General features: G+C 44.4%; 1 protein-coding gene across 2 annotated transcripts in view; it reads left to right on the top strand.

Moving 5' to 3' along the window:
* Window positions 1-24,392, top strand: part of ATP2B4 (ATPase plasma membrane Ca2+ transporting 4) — a 94,729-nt gene extending 70,337 nt beyond the window's left edge. The window contains exons 15-22 of one of the 2 annotated variants that reach the window (XM_081299363.1): window positions 786-892; window positions 4,728-4,919; window positions 5,460-5,673; window positions 6,079-6,290; window positions 7,320-7,427; window positions 9,407-9,583; window positions 13,125-13,302; window positions 18,108-18,267. In XM_081299363.1, coding sequence (XP_081155489.1) covers window positions 786-892; window positions 4,728-4,919; window positions 5,460-5,673; window positions 6,079-6,290; window positions 7,320-7,427; window positions 9,407-9,583; window positions 13,125-13,302; window positions 18,108-18,133 — 1,214 coding nt within the window. In that variant the 3' untranslated portion in view covers window positions 18,134-18,267. Of the gene's footprint in view, window positions 1-785; window positions 893-4,727; window positions 4,920-5,459; window positions 5,674-6,078; window positions 6,291-7,319; window positions 7,428-9,406; window positions 9,584-13,124; window positions 13,303-18,107 lie in introns of both variants that reach the window. The other variant, XM_081299362.1, reaches the window with a different exon arrangement.
* Window positions 24,393-25,989: the final 1,597 nt, after the last annotated feature.

Raw genomic sequence — 25,989 nt, 5'->3', positions numbered from 1 at the left:
AGGACAGGTAAGAGCCATCAGCCAAAGCAACCCACCTGTTCTGAATAGGGACTCCCAGGAGAACACTTGGGTTGATGGAGAGAACATTCCGTTTAGCAAACCTCTGAGCCCTGGCATGACATGTAATAAAATTGGGTTTTTGAAACATTACATGTCTTGTGTGCCAGTAGTACTGAGCTAGTCATGGCAGGTAAAGCCATTCTTGGTTTTTTGGTTTTGGTACTAGAAATTTCACTCAGAGGTGCTTAACCACTGAGCCACATCCCATCCCTTCTTTATATTTTACTAGAGACAGGGTCTCACTGAGTTGCTTAGTGCCTCACTAAGTTGCTGAGGCTGGCTTTGAACTTGCGATCCTCCTACCTCAGCCTCCTGAGCTGCTGGGATTACAGGTATGCACCACTGTGCCCAGCAAGCTATTCTTATTTTGTCAGTAAGGAAGTTGGATGCTGAAAAGACAAGTAACTTGCCCCGTGGCCCTGCTGGTAGGCACCAGTTGTGTGACATCCAGGCCTCTGCATACGGATCCATCGATCCATCGGGTGCTTTTTTCCACTGCCTTAGGGCACTAGACGAGGACTAACTTTCCCAGCTCAGAGTGCTCCCCTTGAAACAATTATGCCCTTCAGGGGTTGCTGCAGACCTCTAGCATGGGGAAGAGGGAAGGAAAGAAGGGAATAGGAGGGGAAGGGTGACCCATAAAGCACCTTTCATGGGGAACAGTGCTTGTCAAATAACCCCAGATGACCCACGTGTATTGACTGTAGTATATGTGTTTTTCCCAGGTATCATTGATAGCACTGTTGGGGATCAGCGGCAGGTGGTGGCTGTCACTGGTGATGGCACAAATGATGGACCAGCTCTAAAGAAAGCAGATGTTGGTTTTGCCATGGTAAGTTCAGCAGAGATCCCCATTTGCAAGCCACCTCCGCCATCAGGAAGCCAGGACAGGCTTCTGGTTGCCTCCTACTTCCTGTGCCTTCACATGCCACTGTGTGCTCTTTCCTCTAACTCCATCTCTCTTATCTACCTGGCCAGTAATAATATGTGTAATGGGGGACCCATCAAGTATAAAAAATAGATGACAGGCAAGGAAATCATGAAGTACCTTATCAAGGAAAACAAGACCAACTTAAACTTGACCATGAACACGATGATGTTGTCTACCCAGGCGAATTACAGCAAACTCACGTTCCGTAAGGAATATGTACTATGTGGCAAGCATTGTTGGTACTCTGCTTTTGGTACTCTGAAGCCCAGGGGCATCAGAATTAGGGCTGAGGGTGTAGCTCAGGGATACAGTACTTGTCTTATCACTACATGCGGCTGTGGGTTCTATACAAGTTGGATACATTCCAAAGTTGAACATCTTGGTTCAGTAGGGTCTTGGGTGGGTACTAGAAATGTTTGGTGTTTTGTTTTGGAGGTTTTTGTTTGTCTGTTTTTTAGCAAGCACACCTGCTGATTCTGATATTCAGAGAGTTTTTTAATTCCCCAGACAGCAAAATACACGCTCACACTCAAGTCGCTAATGGCTGTGAACCTCCCATATAAATTGAGTTGTTAGAGGGTTTTTTTGTTGGTTGGTTGGATGGGCGGGTGGGGTTTTTGTTTGTTTGTTGAGACAGAGTTTAAATTGCTCAGGCTTTCAACCTCCCAAGTAGCTGGGACTACAGGTGTGTGCCCCTGCACCCAGCTCTGTTGGTGCTTTCCAAGCAGTGGATGGAAACTCAAGAAATATCTGTAGGGGTCTTTCTTTTAAAAAACAAACTTTTAATTCAAGGAAACTTTAAGAATATGCAAAAGTAGGGAGAATCATATAGTAAATCCCCACGTGCCTATCATGTAACTTCAACAATTACTGACATTTAGCCAGTGTTTCACTGACACCTCCCATACTACTGCCACCAGCAATTTTCCCCACCTCCAGCTGAATTATTTTGAAGTAAATCCAAGATGTGCCTCATTTCATCCATAAAAATTTTAGTACATATCTCTAAATGATAAGTATCAATAAAATATATCTAAAAAATTATCATACCAAATTCTACCACAGAGCTACATCCCCAGGCCTTTTAATTGTTTTTTATTTGTTTGTTTGTTTGTTTTGTTTTGTTTTGTTTTGTTTTGATGTTTTGAGACAGGGTTTCACTAAGTTGCCCAGGCTGGCCTCAAATTTGTGATCCTCCTGCCTTGACCTCCAGAGTCTCTGGGATTACAGGCGTGGCCACCGTACCCCACCATTGTGTATATTTCTTATCCTAGATCTGGAATCACCTATTTCTCTAAGGAGTTCTGACTCACTTTAGTAGGAAATGGTAGTTAGAGAACGCAATCAGAACTCAAGAGTGCTTCTTTCTACTGAGTACATTGTTTCTAGGTCTTCTCAGTAGACAAAACTAAGAGATAGGCTTTTATTTCTCATTTTTGTTTGTGTTTGTTTTAAAAATAAAACACTTTGTGAATTTTTACTGATATTTCTCATCCAAATTTAGAACTATAGAATCCTAACTTTCTCATTTTATCTAACTTCTCTGATTTAATATTTATAGCTCTGAAACTATAAATTTTTATTCATAATGGTATTACATAATTATTTTAATATATATAATAGTTTTAAAACAATGATATTAACAATAATACAATTAATTTTTTTAAATAGTTAAATATATTTTTTGTAGTTCTTTTTATCTGTAGGTATGGCCTACTAGGAGGCTACTATCAAATTAATAAAAAAGTATGGCTTTTATTTGGGAATTTAAAATAAATTATTTAAAAGTCATTTGCAACATTTTTCTTTTGTGCAGTTGTGATGCCAATAGGCTGCAGCAGTTCATTTATATCACATTGCTTTCCATTTTAGATATTACCTTTTTTTTTAGTTGCACGATACCTTTATTTTATTTATTTATTTTTATGTAGTGCTGAGGATCAAACTCAGTGCCTCACACATGCCAGGCAGGTGCTTTACCACTGAGCCACAACCCCAGTCCCTAGAGATTACTCTTTTTTTTTTTTTTAAAGAGAGAGGTGAGAGAGAAACAGGGAGAATTTTTAATATTTATTTTTTAGTTTTCGGCGGACACAACATCTTTGTTTGTATGTGGTGCTGAGGATCGAACCCGGGCCGCACGCATGCCAGGCGAGCGCGCTACCGCTTGAGCCACATCCCCAGCCCTAGAGATTACTTTTTAAATTTAATTTTGTTTTTGATTTGTATAAAGTAATTTCACTGTTCTAAAGTAAAATATGTGAAGCAAGGTATATTTATATAAATCTGGCTTCTGTCCCATTGCCTTTACCCTGTCAATTGCCTCTTAATTCGTCAGGTAACTTTTTTCTTAGATTTTTAGTTTATTCTTGTTTGTTTCTTCAGAATATAATCAAACATACATTGTATTTACATCTCATCCCCTCAGATAAGTGATCATACTATATATTCTTTTCTACCTTGCTTTTTGCAATTAATAATGTAAGTTGGAGATTATCCCATAATTCTAAGGATTAATCTTGGTACTGATCTATCCTTATAGTGCACTCTACTATGTGGGGATACTAGGGAACTCTGATGGAGAACTGAGTCATTTAGTCTATCATTTGTTGCCATCTATATAGGAAATAATAATACCAGGTAATGAGAACAAATGGTGTACTGCTAACACACCAAAGTAAAGGATGAGCTCCTCTGTAGGCTGTGGTAGTGGCGAGATGTGTGATACCTCTGTGGTCTTGGGGTGTTAGGGGTTGTGTCTCAAGGCAGTTAAGGTTTAATGAATGGCACCTTGATGACAGAATTTAAATAGATGGAAAAAGAGGATGTTTCAGGCTTAGAGAAATGGTGAGAGTAGAAGTCTAGATTCAAGAAGTGAATAAGAGACTCAGGGGATTGTGAATGAATCAATAGGTTTTGAGCTGAAAGATTACATAAAAGCAGGTTATTAAATGAGGTCGGTGCACTTATTAGGGGCTGGCCTGTTGAGGTTCACTGCTCCATGGGAAGCAGGCCTCCAACCACTGACATGTGTATTAGGAAACCTTTCATGGTTCCCCAGTAAGATGATTTTGAACAAGAACAGAACATCTGAACTGTACTGTCAGGCTGCTCATTCTAGAACAAAATGTAAAGTTTCTTAAAGGTATGGGGGAAATACAGATTTAAATCAGATACTAGCAGTGGTAAAAGAAGTCTAAGCCAGGAGCGGTGGCACACGCCTGTAATCCCCCAGCTCGGGAGGCTAAGGCAGGAGAATCACAAGTTCAAAGCCAGCCTCAGCAACTTAGCGAGACTCTGTTTCTAAATATATTTTTTAAAAGGGGATGGGATGTGTCTCAGTGGTTGACTGCCCCTGGGTTCAATCCTCAGTACCAAAAAAAAAAAAAGAGATGTTTAAGAACTTAGAGGTAAAACAGATAGATAGGACTTGTTCTCTTCCTTCTAATTAGCTTCCAAGGAAGGAAGAGTCAGAGGGGCGGAAGGTTTATCAAAGATGACCGTCATCCCCAACCTTCATACAGGAGTCCTGTAGTGGCATCAGACATCAGCCCTCTTCTGGATATTGACGGGGAATCTTTGTCGCTTTGTTTTCTTGTGTGTGTCTAGTGTGCCCTCTGGTGTCCATTCCTAGTTCCAAGGCTTCTTTAAGGTCAGGAAGCAGATTCTGGGTGCAAAAAGCAGGTGAGCTCTGCTCTACCCACTTCTCCACTGATGCTTTCCCATCTTGCCTCAGGGTATCGCAGGCACAGATGTAGCAAAGGAGGCATCAGACATCATCCTGACAGATGACAACTTCACCAGCATCGTGAAGGCAGTGATGTGGGGACGAAACGTCTATGACAGCATCTCCAAGTTCCTGCAGTTCCAGCTTACCGTCAACGTGGTGGCTGTGATCGTCGCCTTCACTGGAGCCTGTATCACCCAGGTGGGGGGCATGGGATAGGCATGGGATAGAAGCAGCGGCTGAGGAACATGGGGCAGTGGGTACAGTGTATCTACAGAAAATAAGGACAATTGATATCGGGACAGGAATCAGCTAGGTCCACTGTCTCCATCTATGTATGTGGAACGATAATGACCTACCTTCCATTATTTAGCACCTTGAGTCAGCCACTGTGATATGCATATTATCTCTATTCTTCAAAAGCAAGCTTGTAACAGTATTCACCCCATTTTACAGGTGAAGAACTGGAGGCTTAAAGAGGTTAAGTAACTGGGGCTGGGGATGTAAGCTCAGTTGGTAGAGTGCTTGCCTCTCATGCACAAGGCCCTTGGTTCAATCCCCAGCACCACAAAAAAAGAGAGAGAGAGAGGTTAAATAACTTTCTCAAGATCACTCAACTAATAGGTGGCCAGATTCATATTCTAGAAGGATATCAGAAGCTAGGCCATCTCAAGGGAAAGAGTGAGCGAGCAAGGGTTGGTTTCTGAGGAAATCTAAGAAGACTGGTTCTTTTCCCACCAGGATTCTCCACTGAAAGCTGTACAGATGTTGTGGGTTAATCTAATCATGGACACTTTTGCTTCACTGGCCCTGGCGACAGAGCCCCCTACGGATGCTCTATTAAGGCGACGCCCCTATGGCCGAAATAAGCCTCTGATCTCACGTACTATGATGAAGAACATCTTGGGCCATGCAGTCTACCAGCTCACTGTCATCTTTATCCTGGTCTTTGCTGGTGAGCCACAGGTGGTGGGGAGCAGTGGTTGGGGTGCTAGGTGGACATGGGGGCTAAGACAGGCCTGAGGAGAGATGGTAGTGCTGGAGCAGGTGGAGTACAGTCTAGGCATAATAGCTTGGTCTACTATCTCCTGGGTACTTCTGCTACATAACTCCAGTGCAGAGTCTTTCTACCATGCTGTAGTACAAGAAAGCAAATATCAATGGAGCAAACCAAGAGACACGGTCAGATATGCTGACACCAGGGCTAAGATATCTGATTAATAAAGTATTGATAACTAATGTAACTTGGCGTAACTGGTGGCCATGAGCCACCAGCGTGGCCACACCAACATGCTCTGACTCAGTGTGAACTCTCACTAAGATCACAGCTCTCCCCACATTCTTGCTCTCTCCCCACCAGGAGAGAAATTCTTTGACATTGACAGTGGGAGGAAGGCACCTCTACATTCACCACCCAGCCAGCACTATACCATGATCTTCAACACCTTTGTGCTGATGCAGCTCTTCAATGAAATCAATTCCCGAAAGATCCATGGAGAGAGGAATGTCTTTGCAGGCATCTACCGCAACCTCATCTTCTGCTCTGTAGTCTTGGGCACATTTGTCATCCAGGTGAGATTCTCTCTGGAGTTGGGGTAGGAGGTCTGGGAAGATGAAGGACGGAATTCCCTAAGCATCCAGGAAAAGAGGTAGCAGGGACTGAGGCTGTGGGTGAACACATGGGGTTCCCAACTGGCTTCCATTTGCACCTAGTTCTAGAATCAGAGCCCAGTGTGTTGGGTGCTCCATTTCAGGGCAGCATGTTGATTAGAGATAAAATAAGACTTGTAGAATTCTTTCATGACCTTTCTAAATATACAGAAATTTCACAAAGTGACCAAGTCAATGGAGTTTATCCTTTAGCCCCTTTCTATGCTCCTGCCAGCACGGGTGCATGCATGTGTAGCACGGGCTCCCTCCCTGTCCCTGCCCTTTGTTCTGAAAGGGCTCATGGTGAAAATGCTGCACAATCAACAGAGGAAGAGAAGCAGTGACTGGCATGTATGTAGTTGACATCAAAAGCCTGACTTGGGCTCCACTGCAGGAACAGGAGTCAAGGCATGGCTGTCCTGGTGGAATAAAGACCAGGCCCCTTCTTTCTTGCCTAGCCAGAGGTACACTCAAACATCTGAGAACACAAGGGACTATGAGCAGGCCGTGCTCCAGAACCCCCTGCCTCGTCCCTTCCTAACCACCTCAGCTCTAGCCTGGACTTTACTTCCCTCTGTAGACCCCAGTACCTCCTGTATTATCCCCACCTTCAATTCCTCCTCTCCATTGCTGGGCCTTTTCTTTGTCACCTACTGGCCATAGTCACAAGAGGTCTCCAGCTGTCCCCACTCTGCCAGATCTTATATTGATCCTCATCATCGCAGTCACAGGAGATGTTTGTGTCTCTCCAGAAGACCTCTCTGTAAAGACTTGATATCTGTTTCCCTTTCTCCCTTTTTAGATTTCTTCTTTCCTGTTCTCCAGCAAGAAAATCAGGATCTGATTTTCACCCTGGGCAGAAGGGTGACATGGTTTCAGTGACCATGGCTAGAAGGCTGTCCACCTGTTAGTCACCTCCCTGATAGTGGGCTGCCTTTTTCTCTGTTCTAGATTTTCATTGTGGAATTTGGTGGTAAGCCCTTCAGTTGCACAAGCCTTAGCCTGTCCCAGTGGTTGTGGTGTCTCTTCATCGGGATTGGAGAACTTCTGTGGGGCCAGGTGAGTACAGGCACACAATCCTGTGCATCCAGTCTGCAGACTTCCTCTCCTCTACGCAAGGTGGAACAAGCAACTGTGGAGACTCCTGTTCTTGCCTTCGTTTTCTCCTCCCTGCTTAAGTTTATTCCATCTCATAGGATCCTAAGGTGGAATGATCACTGCCCATCACCTGAGAGCTTCTAGGTCTCCTCTCTAACCAGGCCTCAAGGCCAAAAAAGCCCTAGCTTCTCTGGGACAGGAGTGGAACTTTGCTTAAAAAAAAATGAAGGATCTCAGAAGAGTTTACAAATGTCTATCGTAATGAAGCAGCAGTCTGTTCATGGCCACTGTACTGACATAATCCAGGGCTCCCCAGCTTCTTCTCACCATGGCTTTATCTGCATTGAATGCCTGACTGTCACCTGACATATGTTCAGATTTCTAAGATCTCTAGAGAAGCAGTGTAGCATTTGGTTCAGAGCATGGACACTGGGAATGACGGGGTTTGAATCCCAGGCTCCCCTTTTCACAAGCTTAATCACCTTAAGCAAATTACAGAAAAGATTTAGAACAATGTCTGATACCTTTACAAGTACTAAGTGAATGTTAATATTAATTATAATAATATCATCAAGACTGATAAGAATTTTATTCCATCCCTAATACCATCTTCAGCTCTGGCCTGGAATGTACTTCTCTACAGACCCCAAGACTCTGCTGATAATCCCTTTGTGCTCAGCCACCTGGATAATAGAGGTCGTGCCCTACCTGGCCATAAAGAGCCAGGTGCTTGTTTCTTTCACACCTCCTAGATGCCTTCCTGACTAATCTCTCTCCTAATACCTAACCCACCTCCCTCCACCTTGCTCTATTTACCAGAGTAGTTTTGCTCTTGAGTGAAGCTTGGTTGTGTTACCAGCTATTTGGAACTCCTTCAAGTCTGGCCTTTATGTGACTATGTGGCCTTGATGCCAGATAACAGCCTTCCTTCAGTATCATAGCAGCTTCTGCCAGCATCCAAAAGCAGAACTTCAACCTTCTTCCCATTTCAAGCCATTTGGCTCCCATTGGACTGCCCAGTCCCTCTGTCCCATTTGAGCCCTGTCTGTCCCTCATCTGGTCTGTAAAGAACTGACTAACACGCATTGAGCTCACTAAGTGATTTATCTTTTATTGCAAGTCTAACCTACTGAAGTTCATGCCTTCTGATAATACTTACGTGTCTCTGTCTTTCCTCTTTCTTTCTTTCCTCCACCCCTCTAGTATCAGGGATTGAATCCAGGGGCACTCTTCCACTCAGCTACATCCCCAGACCTTTTTATTTTTTATTTTGAGACAGGGTGCTGCTAAGTTTCTGAAGCTGGCCTTGAACTTGTGATACTCTTGCCTCAACAGCCTGGGTATCTGGGAATATAGGCATGGCCCATTGTGCCTAACCCATGTGTCCCTTCTTTCATGGTCTATCCCACCCACTTCCTTATCCCAACTACCTTTTCACTATCATAACAATGGAGCTACTTTTTATGTGTGACTAGGGAGGGGCTCTTTCCTTCTAATTCCTTTCTCTACTCCTCCGCACACACATGCAGTGATGCCATCTTCTCTCCTGATTTGTTTCCCCCAGGTCCAGGTCTCTGCCCTTCCCATGATGTTCCATGCCTTATAGTTCTATTTTTCTTAAAAGACAGATAGTGAAATAAAAAGGAAGAACTGAGACAGGAAAAAGTCTATGACGAAGCAAGTTATAGAATATGTTACCTGGTTACCAGAATATAAGTTTTCTTTTGTATGTCCACAAACAGAAAACCTTCCTAAGAGCTTGACGGCTGTGGGCACATGGTGAATGTTTGCCTGAACAGATCGGTGCTCCCCGCACTGCTCTCCTGGTGAGCAGGGTGATAGAGCAGAGTAACCTACCCAAGGGCCTGACCTGGGTAAGTTGACTGACAGCTCTTCTCCCCCTGATTCTGCTGTCTCCCTTGTGCTGTGCCCATCCTCAGATCATCTCTGCAATACCTACCAAATCTCTGAAGTTCCTAAAGGAGGCTGGACATGGGACTACCAAAGAGGAGATCACCAAGGATGCCGAAGGACTGGATGAGATTGACCATGCAGAGATGGAACTGCGCCGAGGCCAGATCCTATGGTTCCGAGGCTTGAACCGTATCCAGACTCAGGTACTCTACTAATGGCCTGTCCTCACCATGGGAGAAGAAACCTCTCTATCTTGGGAGGCATTGAGGGGGGCAGCAATTCTTGGTGGCCAGCATTTCTCCCCTTCCTAAGGCTCACTACCAAAGGGCAGCCCTACCTTCCTAGCTTTAGGACCAAGAGGGGCAGAAGTACCTGCATGGGCTCCTCTGAGAGGAGAGTAGTCAATGGACCCTGACCAGAGGACCCTAATAACAGTCCTTCAGCTGTAGGTTGGCTGTGAAGCCCGCTGCAGGCTCTGTTGCCCAGGCAGGCTTTCTGCACAAGGTCTCTTCAAGCATTAGCCCTGGCCCCAGGATAGGAAATCAGCTGTGCCTGTCCTCCTAGGAAGGAGTGGGAGAGCATCCCTGTGCCTGTGCTCAGCAGTCACTTAATGTGACATCCTTGGGTTGCTGTCATGGTAATAGATGTTCTCCAGAGGGGTCTTTGTAAGAGGCTCACCCTCTTATGTCTTTCCCATTTGAAATTTAAGACCATGGTGGGGAATCTGATGGTTGCAGGGTATGAACAACAACACTCTCCATGCCCAAGTATCTTTTACAAGATTCAGACTTGCTTCTCAAAAAGGAAGATGCTATTGTTTCTTCAAACCATTTCCCTTCTTGTAATTTCTGAAATGGGATAGTAGCTGCTCCCACTGTTCTTAAGTGCCCTGCCTATACCCCACAGTAACTTTTTTTCTCTCTCCATAAATCAATTATAATTACCTCCCAGGTGAGTGGGCTGGTTTAAGCATTGATAATTCTCTTGCCCTGCTCCCACCTCACACATCATTTTTTGTTTTATTCCCAAGATTCCCCATCTCAGGAAATTATCAATACAAAATTTTAAGGGTACTCACCAGAGTACAGGCTATTTCTCTTCTGATTGGCTGGAGATCCCCAACCTGTTTAACTCAAAAGTTGGCCTTGCAGATGACTGAGAAAACTCCCCAGCAACCCCATCTCCTTAATACATAGGCAAGATAGGTAAAATGGATATTCTCAACTACATACCTGGTAAGAACTCGTTTTCCAGAGCCAGACTCAGCTATGCTGCTAGTGGCCTGCCCGCACCATGGGCAAGACAGCTGGAAAGGTAGAAGAGAACCAGGTAGCAGAATCCTGGGGCTCCTTTCCATTTTCTTGAGTTCCTCCTCTCAGGAAGGGAAATTGCAGTGGGATCTGCACAAACTACCTCACGGTGTCCAACGTTCCCACAGCCCCCACGCCACCCTCCGGGCTGCTGACTCCATCTAGTGTCCACAGAACCTGGCACCTTGGCTCCCGTCTCTGAAACGCCCAGTGCTTTCCTTTGGGTCTGCTCTTTTCAAAATAACCTCTTTGCTTTTCTTCCCTTTAGGATCACCTGCCTCCTCTTCCACTATGTGATTTTTTTTTTCCTAGCCAGGATTCCCTCATTCCAGTACCTTCTCACTCCTCGCCAGACTTTCTCCTGGAGGCTGAAAGTCATGGGTCTTCCTTCCTCCACTGCCTGTTTCCATCCCCTCGGCCACGCCCCTCTCTGTTTGGTCTCCCTGCCTACATAGCTTTAGGTTTACTACCTGTTCCTGGTGCATCATGAGGCAGTTGACCAAAATGGCATTAAAACCTAAACTTAAGCTCAAAGGCAGCTTATAGAAGATGCCAGGATAACTGTGCCATTCCAGAGTCACCTGGCTCTCAGCTAATGTACATCCTTGTTCTGTAGCAGCCTCTGGCTACTCTTCAGCCTTCACCAGAGTTCTAACAAATGCCCCCCCCCCCCCACGTCCCTTTGTGGAACCGTATTTGTCATTCCCATAGTGACCCTTGGGGTGGGGGGAAAAGCTGAGCTATTGCTCAGTCCTGATTGGAATTTTCTCTTTTCCCAATTCTAGGCTGGCTGTTCTTTCCCCCTCCTTTACCCTTTAGTTTGTTAAAAGCAGTAGAAAGCATAAATTTGAGGGATTTGAGGGCTAGAAATTTGGAAAGATAAAGCTGGAATGCAATTTCAAGGCAAAGTTGGCATGGAAACAGGTGTCTTTACACTTCACCCCCATGGAGCTAGAGACTCCTCCCCAAATGTAAACCCTTTCCTCCTATAGATTTAAGCCCCTGGAATTGGAAACTATAATGTGAGGAAGGGGTGATGTTTTAGCACAAACATTTTATCTGAATCTAGAAACTAACCCTAAACATTGCATGGCTTCTTTGGAAGCTTTGCAGGTAAGAACAACCAGCTGGGCATGGTGGCATGCACCTGTAATTCCAGCAACTCGGGAGGCAGAGACAGGAGGATCACAAATTCAAAGCCAACCTGGGCAATTTAGTGGGGCCCTCAGGACTTAGTGAGACCCTATCTCAAAGGAAAAATGGGCTGGAGATGTGGCTCAGTGGCATCCCGTACCCAAAAATAAAATAAAACAGATAAGAACAGCCGTGAGTCACAAGACACCTGCTTTCCCATTTTCTGGGGAAAAGAAGTCAGAGTGACCAGATCAGCTCCTTTCCTACTCTCCTGGGGGATTGATCCTTGGAATTAGGCATGTGGGTATCTCTAAGAAGATTCCATCAGATCTATGAAGGATAAAGGAAACCTTTTAATTCATTCCTTGTTACTTAGAGGTCAGGGATAAGGATGGTAGATTTGATGGAGACCCCAGATCAAGGCAATTATTGGAGAATAAATGACACTAATTGCCTATGTTTCTGAGGAGCAACGCAGTGAAAATCAGAGACTGCCTGGGTAGGCCTGGAGCTGCAGCCCCTCACCACCCCACCCAGCAGCTCCTCCTGCTAAGCTCATCAGCATTTCTGCCAGATGTTTCAGGATCTCCAGTGCATTGATTTGGCTTAGTGGCATTCTCTCTAATGGGTCTGGCCACTGATTCCTAAGCTCCCTATCAGCCCTAGAAGGAGTATCTTACTTAGGATAGGCACCCAGAAGAGAATGAGCCAAGCAGCTCACAGCCCAGTGGCCTTTCCATCATGGCCACCTATGTATGAGTTACTATACTCCCTGTTTTTCTTTAAACAACGAATTAATGCTCCTGGAAAATTTGCAAAAAAATCGGTAGTTGGTTAATAGGTTTAGAGGTTCCTAAGCCTTGAAATTCAGTAGTATGCACTTTGCCTTCAGTAGCTCAAGTTGCATGTCTTATTTTTAAGAGTAAAGGCCAAAACCATGAATTAGCTACTAGACTCTGTACAGCTGATAAGAGTGGTAGGTTAGGAGAAGAACCTTGAACATCTATACATCTAAAATGTCCACCATAGGCTAAAAAGGAAGAGAAAACTGGATTGTGACTGGGTGTGTGAATTCAATGGCAAATAGTTCCTTAAACAAAGTGTGGTATGCAATTAATGTTTTCCCCCCTTTCCTCGCCATGGCTTTGTGGGTGAAGAAATCTGCTTTCCATCTCCTATCCCCTTTTCCCAGCTGTTTCCATCTCCCTGTCCCCTGCCCTTCGCCCTTCTTGACCCTACCTTCCTCTTTCTTCCCCTCTCTAACTGGAGCAAAGCTGTCTCACTCTTTGATTCTTTGCAGATCGAAGTAATTAACACATTCCAGACGGGAGCCTCTTTTAAGGGAGTCCTAAAGCGGCAGAGCATGGGTCAAGCGCTTGATGTAAAACTTCCTAGCTCAACCTATGTAGCAGTTGCACCAATCAAAACTTCCCCCACCACTTCTGTTGCTGCTGCTGTATCATCTCCTACTATGGGCAGTGAGTGATAGTCTATTATGATGCATGATTTGCTAAAATGACCACAAAACAGCACGTGGCATCCACTTTAACCAACCATGGTTATCAGCCCTCTGTATGTTATTTTGCACATAATGTTTTGAGAACCCTTTTTCAATCAACCTTTCAATTAAAGAAAAGGGAAGAAAAGGAAAAAAAAAACCCCTACTCTAAAACTAGGCTGTGGGCCCTTTTTTTTATTATTTTTTTAGTGTTGGAAAACTGTTAAAACCTTAACTATTTTAAAGACAACACTTCTGTTTTCTGACCGTTTCTCTACATTGCTTTATTCTTTTTTTCCTTGAGTTTTTGTGTTTTGCTTTCTCTTAGGGTTTTTTTTTTTTTTCCGTGTATGTGTGTGTGTGTGTTTGTGTGTGTTGCTTTGATTGGATATGTCGTTATTGTCCCTGTCCTTTCCTCCTGCTCCTTTGGATTTAAACTCTACCCTCTAAGCTTAGATGTGAGGTTAGGTTAAATGAAAACCCAGGAACTCTTTTTAGTTAGAGGAAGGCTTGGTACTAAACCTAAAGAAAGGTAAGCAAATAGCTACTGTGCCCATGGGTTTACCGGGGACCTGTGCTTAATTAAGCCAGTATTGAACTTGATCTATAATAATAGTCCTTATGGCTAACATTGCATTGTTAGCTGGTAAAATTAGCATAAAAGCTATAACTGGATACAAAGAAAGGAAGGTAGTTCAGTTCAAATGCAGAAAGTTGAGCATCTTTCTTATCTTATTTTCCAGGGGATTTAAACCAAACTCAGATTTAAGAATCAATTGATTCACATAAGATTTTGAATAAGAGAAATACATGAAAAGTTCAAAATGACATTTTTTTCTTCACTTAGAGAAAAATTTATAGAAGTTTCTGAACAGCAACCCTTTTTGTTTCTTCTTTAGTTTAATTGTTCTGCCAATAGTCAGCCCTCTGTATGTTATTTTGCACATAATGTTTTGAGAACCCTTTTTCAATCAACCTTTCAAATAAAATGCTGTCAACACTCAGCCTCGGACCTAGGTTCTCCTTGTTAGATTATAGGACTTTTGCTATGCCTTTCTCAAATGGAAGGCAGAGAGGAGAAAGGAGGCAGCATGTAAGGAAACCGGTGGGGAAGGAGTTCCACCCCATTAAATATACTGTGGATTTGCCTGAGTGCTGGGTCTGTCCCTTCCTCCCTCACTCTGAACCCCAGTCTTAGGACATGAGGAAAAGACAGAGCAGTTGTATTGCCCATGGTTCACATGACTGTGAGCTGAGCAGACTAATGAGATTTATATGTGTATTTTCTTTTTAGCCAAGTATAAATGTTCTTGGTGAGGTATGGGGGTGGGAGGCCATATTTTGTTAGGTCTAACAGTAGGCAAGAAAATACTAAAAAAAACTTTCTCACCAATATCCAAGAACCTCTCCTCTATTCCTTCCATGTTCCATGTTTCTTACCTTATTCCTTTTTTCTTCTAGTTTTGCCATTTTCTTCTAACCATCTTCTGTCCTTGTTTTAATCATCCCTCACTGGTAGGAACAGTTAGTGGCAGGTGTCCCTGTGATTTGATGGTGCAAGGAGACTAATTAGAAGGCAGAGCTCATTAGGCTCTTGCAGAGGAGCTAGTAGAAGGTATGCACCAAGTCCTCAAAGGCTTAGGAGATCAGAAGAGAGACAGGCCACACCTGCTCTTTCTCCAGCTGTGCCTTCTTATGTAAGGTCCTAGAGGTTATAGTCATACATTTTAAAACCCTCTTTCCCATTCCAGATCTCCAAATGAATTTGACTATGTATCCAACCTTTGTGAGTTAGATCTCATAGGATTTCTCTCTGTAGGGAGGCCCTAATCCTTCTCTTCCCCTGATTTCTGAAAAGGGAGGAAGCAGAAACCCACAGAATTCCAGCTGAGGAAATGGGTCTTCCCCTGACCACTCACTGAGCTCTACAGAGTCATCTTTACACTTGTACCCAATCTAAAATCCAGCTTGGTTGGGGCTCTTGAGTCATCTGGGACTTGTCCTTCAATTTGCCCCAAAGAGACTTCTGAGAGATTTTTCAGAAATGATGTCCCGGGAGGGAAGGGTCCATTGGCTGAGTGAAGAATGTGCAGGGCTTTCACCATACTCATGTCACCAGTCCTGCCTTGTCCCCACCACTGCTCCCATACCAAGCACCATGCTCCAGGAAGGGAAGATGCCAACCTTGGGGTGGATTGGTGGTGATATATGTGTGATGGTTCATCAGCATGTGTTCTCTGAGCCAGTGTTGGCACTGAGGAGCAGTGTGCTGCAGCCCTACCACCCAGCTCTTCACCCACTAGGCCAGGTGGCGCCCCCCCCCTCCTCTTCACTTGAGCTTCCCTTACAGGTGGATGGTTCCCCATTAGACCCCAGAAGTCCTGCAGTCTTGCTGGATGACTGTTCCTTTTCCCCGCAAAAGAATGAGGTTTCCTTATTTTTTCTACCTACGCATCCCCAAATCACTTTTATCTCCCTCATTTGTTTACCTATAACAGTGTTATTAATGGTCACCCCAACAAGTGGGAGGAAAAGCCAGCAAACAGGGCTCTAGACCCACACTCCAAACTTAACCTTTTAAAATCTGTTTTTATAATGGATTTCATTTGTAATTACTTCAGGAAAGTATTCAATTGCTTTTTAAAAATAGAAGAAGAAAGTTTTAAAAAATCACTGATGTAGAAGATAATGAAATTGTGGCATAAAGGTACCTGCCCTACTGTAGGACTTGTTAGAAATTTTGAGATCTCAAAAGTAGACCAAAAATGTGGACCAAGTTATCCCTCCTACAGAGGCGGGAATGCTTCGGACTGATCCATTGGCCAGTGAATCTGTACTAGAGCCATAGGAGAAGCACTGAATTTGGGCTCACTTAGTCCAAGTTGCTTCACTCTGTGTAGCTCACTGAAAACTTGAGACCTTCTGAAGCTTAGATGGAGCCCTCATTCCACCTGATCTCACTAGATCTGGAGTATAGGCAATGTGACAGGTGAATTACCATCAGAGGGCCAATAGGTATCATAGAAAGATGGAAAAGTGGTTCCTAGCTCTTGTTCCACATGGTGAGTGTGTGTCCAGGTTCCTTGGTTCTTCTTGGCTGAGGTGTTGAGCTGATACAGTGAGTGGCAAGGAGTCCTTTGCCTTCCAAGCTCTGAGCACCCTCAGCCCAGAGCGGGTCTACAAGCTGCAGAGGAAGCCAGCAGAGACCCATGGCGAGGCTTCCTTATGAAGTATTTTTTGAAGATTCAATTCAATGATAGAAAGTACGAGGACAGGAAATACAACCAGTTTATTTGGCTAACGCATCGTATGCTCCGCTGCCCACATTCTTGCCTCTTCTCAAGGAATATGTATTTTTGCTTAAACAGCAGAGGAATGAATGAGGTGCCCTATCCCAACATCCGCCACTCCTTCTTGTCCTCCCCATCTTAATGACTTCTCCTGTGTTACTCCCATATCTTTTCTGAGGGAAGAACTTTAGATGAGGCTAGGATTGGCCACCTCCCCCAAAACTTAAATTGTCCTACAATTCCTTACCTTTCCCCTGGCCTCCCTCTCCCATCTCTCTGGAATCTGACCACTTCCCCATCCCAATTCTAAGCCACACCTCAGAGAAATCTATAGTTCAGAAAAGCACCCACCAAAAGAGCGGGTACCTGTGGAGAAGGAAAAGCTATTCACAGGGACCAGTTATGATCAGTATTTTCCCCCTTAAATCTGAATTGCCTGCATTCCTTCCTTTACAAGCTGTAGAACAAAGACTGACGTGGGCTCCTTCATTTCCCTAAAACTGCAAATTATTTCCTTGCCACCATCCTCTTCATCGCCCCCATCAGAAAGGCCACTTGTTCATGGCTCACCTCCTGGATCAGGTTTCTCTCCTAGACCTGTGTTTTCCCTTCCCCATGTAACATCATGCTCCTCTTTGCAATCTGGAAACAGCTGGAGAAAGCAGCATGATCGGGCACCATTGCTGTGGATCAGAGACTGGAAATGCATTTGAGTTGTGAGGGCCAGGTCTTCTCTCAGTAGGCAGAGGGAAGGCGTCTTTTGCCCCTGTATGTTATCCACATCTTCTAGGGGAGGGAATGAAGGATTTCAGGGGAGGGGACGCAGTGGAGGTTGTGGAATGTAAATATGTGCATGTCTTCTGACTGACAGGCAGATTATTAAGTTGGAGAGCTTTAATTTCCTGCATGCTGCTGAATGAAGATTGGTTTGTCTGCCTGGCTGCACAATATCCATGATCACTTGTCACCCAGTGTGTATTATATGCAGATTGGTATATGTTGGCTCTTTGAGGGTTTTAAACAGATAACTGAACTTCAGTGTGTAATTTTTCCATTCCACGTTCACAAACTGTTTGGCCTCAACACAGAAATCCACAGTGTGAATCATCTTTTAAGTCTGGCTGTTAATTTGTGCCTAGTTTCAACATCCTTACCCTCTAGCCAAAAGAACTAATGATGAATCTTTTTTGTTTTCTGTTTCATTTTAAGAGTGGATTGTTTGGGAATGCTAACTTTGCTTTGGATTTTTGACTTTTTTTTAATGCAACTTTTGAAACATCATCGTTGTTTGCCGTCACTCACCCCACCCTAGTGCTTGAAATTTGAGCCACATGACACTTCTAGTGCCCCATGATCTCTTCCATGTTTGGTTTTGATTGTTGAGCAGTCATGTTTTATAGTTTGGGTTTTGTTTCCTCAAACCACTCATTCCTTGTTCTGTGGGCCAGTTCTCACCACCTATCTTCTCATCCTCCTTTTCCTTCCCCTGATATAGATCAAAGTGGTCAGAGCGTTCCATAGTTCTGTAAGTATCCAGAAACTCGGGAACCAAGAATCCATCCACAACTTCATGACCCACCCTGAATTTGCCATAGATGAGGATTTGCCACAAACACCATTCCTGGATGAGCAAGAGGACAAAAGCCTTGAACATGTTCCTATGACTGGGACTGGGGTGCTTCTGTTGGATGGTGAGGTCACTCCATACGCCAACCAGAACAACAACGCGGTGGAGAGCAGCCAAGTGCAAGTTGTCGCCTCCCATTCGGACAGCCCTCTCCAAAGCCTGGAGACATCAGTTTGAACTTCTTTTCTCTGACTCCCATCCCTGCTTTCCCTATCTCCTTTTTCATCCATCTCATCTATAAGGTGATGATGAGACTGTTCACTGTCATGTCAGCCACTCCCAAGTGTGTGAGAACTCCCACCCGACCATGAAGAAACAAGAGCACAGGCCTGCAAGGATTCCAACTTAACCTTGAGCTGGGGTTGGTAGCAGGACTTAGTCAAGTGCCAGGCAGGTAATGGTAGAATCTGCTCTTTGGGTATATCAGTTGGCCGTTTCTAAAGAAGTCACAACAGTCCTCCTGACATCACCCCAGCCTAGATTCTCCTGTGTTCACACACATGTCACCATCTCCTGACTTCAGGATTTTTTTATCCTGAGTGTCTGCCATTTATAAGTCAAGTTGAGAGAGTGATGATCCACAAATGTGTTGAGGCAGGAATGGAATGTAAAAAATCAGCCGGAGAGTGATTGTTTTTAAAATAATTTTGCCCATTTTGAGTACTTAGACCTGAAGGCCTCCGGCTCTTTCTGCCCTCCCAAGGTTCTTTTAGTCTTTTGTAACCCTCATCTTCTTTCCTTTCTCTCTCTCTCTCTCTCTCTCTCTCTCTCTCTCTCTCTCTCTCTCAAGTTTTTTTTTTTTAAATTAAGAGAATGGAAAGGATGTGGATGAGTAGAGTCCACTTTGACCATTCTCCCTTCAAGCCCCAATTGAACACTCAAGTTCTAGAGGCAGACAGATTTCTTTGCTAAAAGGTCAAGAGCTGGTAAGCTGTTTCCTTCTCTTTGCCAGGTTAGCTTCTACTTCTGAACTGCCTTCTTGTCAGGTAGCTGTGGTTTTTAAGTGCCAGGAAGGTCAGCCTTGACCATAAAGCTTGCATGTATGACATACAGTTTTACCATAGGCCAGAGCTTCCTCCTGTTCCTAAAGTGGCAGCAAAAGAATGAAGTGGGCATGGGCCTGCCTCCTGGAGGGACTTGGGTTTTGAAGATCAGAAGCATACAGGCCTAGGAGAAGGTAGACCATCCCAGCAAACACTTATGGGGTCTTCCTTGAGGTGACCACTGCTTTCAAAGCCATCTGCCAAAACTCTTCCGGGGAAGGACCCAGTTGTTGGGGAAGTGAGTGTTGAGAGGCCTTGGGAAAGGCTGCAGAGCCTCTCTGGCAGGATCTGAGGAAACTTCCCTGTAGGCATCCAAGACCTTGAGCTTAGGTTCTTGGGGACCAGCTTCCACATTCTCTCAGTCTCCTCTTTCTGCGCTTGCTGTGCCCACAACTTGCTCAGCCTCAGCCTTTTGCACATATTCCAGTTTTGCAGACACATATCCAAAGGGAGAGGCCCCTGTGTATTGTGCTGACTTAAAGGAGCAAAAGACCCACCCTGGCCTCCTCTCCTCCCTTCTCCCACATGCCCCCCTCAAGCCCCTCCGCAGCAGCATGCTCCCGCTGCTGCCCAGGAAAGCCCTGTGCCTTTTTGCCCTGAACACTGCCCAAAGCATCCCCTGCCCACCTGCCTCTCAGGAGTTGGGGACTTTGCTAGGAGACTTTTCAAAGTGTTCCTTACTGGGACAAGGTGGAGCCGAATTTGCAGGAGCTCCATTTTTATCCCTGCTGTTGACGTAAGCTCTTCTGTGCAGGTGGAGCTAATTCATATCCCCCATTCCCACTCCCCTTAGATAAATGAAGCCCCCCCCCCACACCCTTTAGAGTGAGGGCAGTAAGGAGAGGGCTCCCCAGCCTCTTGGGAACTGCCAAATTTCCATTTGGGAGAGGAAGGTGATCTGCACCTGTCCACTCCAGCGTTTTCTTCTTGATCCCTCCTCCCTCACCCCTTTCACCTGAGCTGTCCGAGGTAGGAAGAGTAGAGAAACAATACCCACTACACCTCCCCATTACTACACCATCCATCCTTGTAGGAAATAGGGGTTACATGCTTCAGCTATCTTCTCTCTGTCTTAAATGCTCATGGGGGGAAAACAGCTCACCCAAGGTGTTAGGTGTTCACATATATATTTATTAAGTACATTGGAAGATTTAATTCTGTCAAGTCTTTTATTACCTCAGATCATTTTGAAAAGCAAGCCAATAACAAGCTTTGGAGGCCATGTTACCATTCCTGCTCCCAAAAGACTCTCATGGTGCCTGAGGGCTTGTGTCTACTTTTTTAAAGTCAACAGTTTTTTTTTTTTTTTTGGTGTGTGTTCTAGTTTCCATAGTAAGAGAGAAAATATAGAAATATTATGCAAAAAATATAGTTTTCTTTAGATCAGAAACTGATATTTTTGAGTCAGCCATATGTATTTTGTTTAAAGGATTTAAATAAAGTGCCGTCATGTAACCCTGTGGAAGGGAGTGCATAACCAGCTGTTCGACATGACAGGTGACTAGTATATTTGTAATTGGTTTAAAAACCAATACATCGTACTTCCTTTCTCCAAACAGCCATCTTTATACTTAGGGGGGAATAAAACTTGTTGGGTTCTAGACTTTTTTAATATAAATTTTGTTGATACGGAATTGAGTAAGTTTAAGTGTTTATGTGCATATGTTTTTTATATATAAGTTTTTTCTATTCAGTTTCAGTGATCCAACTGGCAGTGAGTAAATATGGCATAAGTTAATAATGCTTTTCCCCAAAATGGTGCTTTGGATTTGAAAAGGGTCTGATGGGGAGAAGGAGAAATGATCATCCTAGATTCCTCTCTTGATAAACCTAGAAAAACTGGTAGTGAACTGAGGATAGTAAGGGAAGCAGCCAGGAAGAAGGGAAGCAGCTGTCAGGAAATGAGCGAGCACTCCACTCCCCACCCGCCCGCCCCAGTGCAGATGTATGACCAGGCTTGTTCGGAACTAGTGGTTGGGATCAGGACCCCTCTGTTGGATTTGTGTTTGTCCAAGAATAAGCTGGCAGAGTGGCACCAAAGACATTGGTCTCTCCTGGTCTACGGGAACATTCTGATTTGGAGTTTGCATTTTTTTATGGTTCTTCCACTTTGTCTCCCCTACCCCCCGGAGTTTTCCATTAGTGAGTTTTCATGCACGGATCTGATTTATGACTCCTTTCTTCCTCTATAAAGATTTTGTGCAATATATTAGAAGGGAGACAGAGCTCCAAATGGAAAACACAGTGACTGGTTCCAACCCTGGGTGACAGTCTCAGGTCTAGGTCCTTCCCACAGATGTCCTCTGTCCTCTGAAATGACTCTCCTATCCCTAAAGGTGTTAAGAAAGAGACCACCTAGAAGTCCCTCTGGGCACTTGTGGATTCTTTGGGGTTGGGTTTCTTCTTCCCTTCAAACTTCCAAGGGGAGAGTTTGCACAGACAAATCTGAGTGATTACCTCACTGCCAAAAACCTAGAGGGGCATGGCAAACTCGAATGTGCCAGAAAACCTCTTCCTGTATCCCTTTCCTTTCTTCCCCACATCCCTTGCCTTACAACTGAAGCCGCCAGGGTACCACCCCAATGTACACACTGCTCACCTTTCATATCACACTGCATTGGGGGTGGTGGGCGCTTATAAATAAATGCCTGCTGTTCTTAAGCCATTCTAGCCTCTTCCTCAGAATAGACCAGACTCCCTTACATTAGGCTCAGTGCCAGAACTTCTGCAGTCAGGCCTGCTGTCCCCTTTCCTCTTGATTAGGAGAGATGGAGCGAGATGAGCTCCCATGACTGAATCGGCCTTTGGCTCATGCTTTCTCCCCAGATGTATATATGCCATATGTAAATATGCCATATATATGTGCCAACAAATCTATGTTGTTCCTTTCAAATCAGCATGCAGATAGGACTTTTGAGTTTCTTCTTCTTCTTTTCAGTAACTAGTATAACTAGCACTGGTATTTTTGTACAAAAAAAGAAAACAACTAAAGGTTGACTATTCTGGTCTGCATGACAAACAAATGTTGATATCAAAGCAATGTGTACCCTAGTGTGTGTGGCCATAACTTACAGTTCAGCTTAACAGTGCACCCAACCTGTATTTGCATTTTGATATTATTTAAGCTCTATGTACAATGTTTTGCATGTATTTATATGGTTCTTAGGGAAAAAATGCTATAAACTGGCAAATCTGAAATTCAAATATGTTGTTCCACTGAGACGGGAAGAAGAGGAGTTTTAAAAGGGATAATTTTTTGGAATCAATAAAGCTTTTTTGCTGATGAGCAGAAACCAATACTGCCATGCACTGAGAATAAAAACCCATGCCCACTTGTAACTGTGCCATCCTCAATGTGTCTCCACTTTTGGGTCATGCCACTAGATACCGGTGAAGCTGAGAAGGGTACTGCCGCCACCACCCCATCAGAACAAGCACAGACCCGTCTTGTTCTGGCCTGCTGCCCTCCAGAGGGCTCACTGCCCTGGTTGCCAGTCTCACGACCTTGGAGCACAAGCTCTGTTCCAGCCACTGAGTAAAGGTGGTGAGAGTCCATACATGGGGAGCAGGGAATCTGGAGCTCTAGAAGGGATGAGCAAGAGGCAGAGCTGGCAACCTCTCTTCCCCTCTTTCTTAATGAACTGCTTTTGGGCATTTTCCTTATTGGCTGCTTTTCCCTCTGAGTTTCTCCTCCACCCACCTCTCCTCCCATAGGTTTTTGTTTTGTCTTGTTTTGTTTATGGTTCCATTCATTGAATCTCCAGCAGGACTGATATCAGACCCCACTTTCAGGTCCAAACAGCTTCCTGGCAGGTCATTTACCTGCTGAGTTTTCATATCTCAGATAACTCCTTCCTGCAGCTCTCATCCAGGTGCACAAATAAGTTCTGTTCTCTTTTAAAACACCACAGGTTAAAAAATAATAAAGGATCTTGTCTGCTCCCCAAGTTCCTTTATGGAAAGTGTGAGCTGAAGAATAACTCCAACTCCCCTGGGAGTTTTCACAGGCTGATGCTGAAGGAGGAACCAGCCTTCGCTGGAAAAGACACTGCAGCCCTGCATCTTATCTCCACTTTTCTTGCCACAGACATGGACCTACACCCACTTAGTTTCTTAAAAATAGAGGCTCAGAGGGCTGGGGGTAGAGTGCTTGCCTAGCGTGCTCAAGGTCCTGAGTTCAATTCCCCAAACCACAAAAAATGAAAGAGACTGGTATTTTATTAATTAATATAAAATAAATTTAGCCAATCTTCGCAGCACAGGCCTGTAGTATCCCAGCTACTTGGGAGGCTGAGGCAGTAGGATCACACTGTTCAAGGCCAGCCTGGGCAACTTAGTGAAACCCTGTCTTAAAATAAAAAGGGCAGGGGATGGAGTCATAAAAGAGTAACAAACCTGAAGTCTTTTTCCTTATGTTAAAGTCCTTCCAAAATACTCTTGCGAGAAAAGACACCACACATATCTGCATGCACCTATAGAGTCCTTTCTAAAGCTCGGCCCTTTATTTCCCTTCTTGTGCTCTCATCTTGTCTTTGTTGAGCCTTAGATTTGCGCCCCTCTTCTATGCCACATAGAGAATCTTAAAAGTCCAACCTCCTAACCCCAACATGGGTAAGGAATGGTGAAGAATGAACCTCTACTGTGTCATTCTGGCTGTGACCTCGTATCCTAAGACGCTGGTTCAATGGCGTATAAAGGCCCACTCAGCTCCTTGGGTCAGGTGACTATGGAAGAGAACATGCTCTTCTCTTCTGTCTTTTTCCCTACCCCCAGTTCTAAAAAATAATTGCTTTGCCCTCCATCTTAGTAATGGTTTGTGAGCTCTCCTTTCTCCATTACCATATACTCTCCCTATGGTCACTGGTTGGTTTGAAGTTCTCTGCCAGTCGCGCCTGGTTCCCTCTGAAACGTACATGTGACCAGACAACTCCCTGGCTTACTCTGTGTCAGATCCAAAGTAGATAACTCAGTGGGTATCAGGGAGGTGGCTTCCAGCCTCTGACCCGGATCTATTTGGGCACAGCCTTCTTGTCACTGACAGGTGAGAATGGCGTGTCCTTCACCAGCAAATAATTTTGGAACTCTGTCATAAATAAAACATGTAAACATGTTACTCTGTGTGGTGTCATTAACATCCAGTTGCCTCCAACATGGATCTAGAACACAAGAAGTAACAACCTGCTAGATTCATAGACTACAAAGCTTTTGCCTTGAAGAGTAGTGGATTCGGAGTTCTGTATCCTGATGTGCAGCCAGCCATAAGCAAGCCTTTACTTCTCTAAAACTTTTTTCAAATAATACCTCCCTAGCCAGCACCACATCACTGTCCTTAGAAATCACATATATGGAAGAGAAGGCTCTCTGGAGGACCTCTTACTGCCATGTCCTAAGAGGAGGGTGTCCAATCAGAATACCATTTCATTACTTACAGTAAAAAGCTCAAAGGCCCACATATTTGAAAAGTCATATTGTTGTAGGGACAAACGAGGCAAGGCACCAAAGATAGCAGGAAACAGTTTTATTTGGCTGCAGCCAGGTTCAGAGGGCACAGCTTTTGCTGTCATCAATTAATCCCCTGAACCCCAAGTTCAGGGAGTTTCAGAGTTTTATACCCAGCATGTAAGGGGAGGGGCTCAGAAGTTTACAGTCTGCAGAAGTTCACATAAAAGCAGCTTTTTCTTTCACTGTTTTAGGCAAGCTAACTCTTCAAGGACAACACCTGAGAAGGGGAGAGCTTCTTCTCCCCTTTCTTTCCTCCCCCTGCCAGCTGTTACCATGGGCCCATTTGTAACTTATCTTAAAAATGTAGACATCTCTGTGAAGCCAAGCTCAAGGCCAGAGGCCTTATTTGCACACTTCTTCAAAGTACTATACTGGATACGTTTGTGAAAAACTAGTAAGGGGGTGTCCGGCACCTGGAGTGCTGATACCTTCCCAGCCAGTGGCCAAGTAAAATAGGGCGACACAAAAATAGGAAGTTTTATCTACATTGGACTCTTTTGCAAAGACTCTTTTGCTGACAGTCCTAAAATCAGTCTGGATGAAGATTTCTGGAGAGGCCCAGTTAAGACTTTTCAGAGGAGAAAGTGGGTGCCACTTCAATATGACAACCAAAAATCTAACTTCTTCTCATGAAGCCTAAGCAAGGCAAATGCTTGAACTGTCTGAATGGCTGGTGCCGCCACACTTACAGGGGTGTATCCATCTCTGCTCCAGAAGAATGTTCAAGCTTGAGTGCCACTTGGTAATTTGACACAGAGTCTCTCTCCAAGTTGCTTAAAGCCTCACTAAGAGGCTTTCTGGGGCCACATAAATCATTTTCTTTTAACACACCTTTTTCCAACACAGCACAATTGTTTAGGTTAAGCCGTATGTGTGTTTGTGTGTGTGTGTGTGTGTGTGTACTTTAACTGGGGTTGAGCCCAGGGGTACTGTACTTCTGAGCTATGTCCCTAGCCCTTTTTACTTTTCATTTTGAGACAGAGTCTCACTAAATTGCCCAGACTGACCAAGTAGTGGGATTTTAGGCATGCACCAGTCCACCCGGATAGGTTAAGATTTCTTGCTATACTTAGACATAGGAGTAATACATTGGAAGACTGATTAGTGTTTTTAAACTCTAGATCTTCATGTCTTAGCCTATTTGATTTTTGTGTTTGTTGCAGTGCTGGGGATGGAACCCAGGCCTCACACATGCTAGACTACAT

This window comes from Spermophilus citellus, assembly GCF_964194105.1.
Source record: "Spermophilus citellus genome assembly, chromosome: 6".
Lineage (NCBI taxonomy): Eukaryota > Metazoa > Chordata > Mammalia > Rodentia > Sciuridae > Spermophilus > Spermophilus citellus.
Note: the sequence above shows the minus strand (reverse complement) of the source record. Positions and strands in the feature narration are given on the sequence as shown.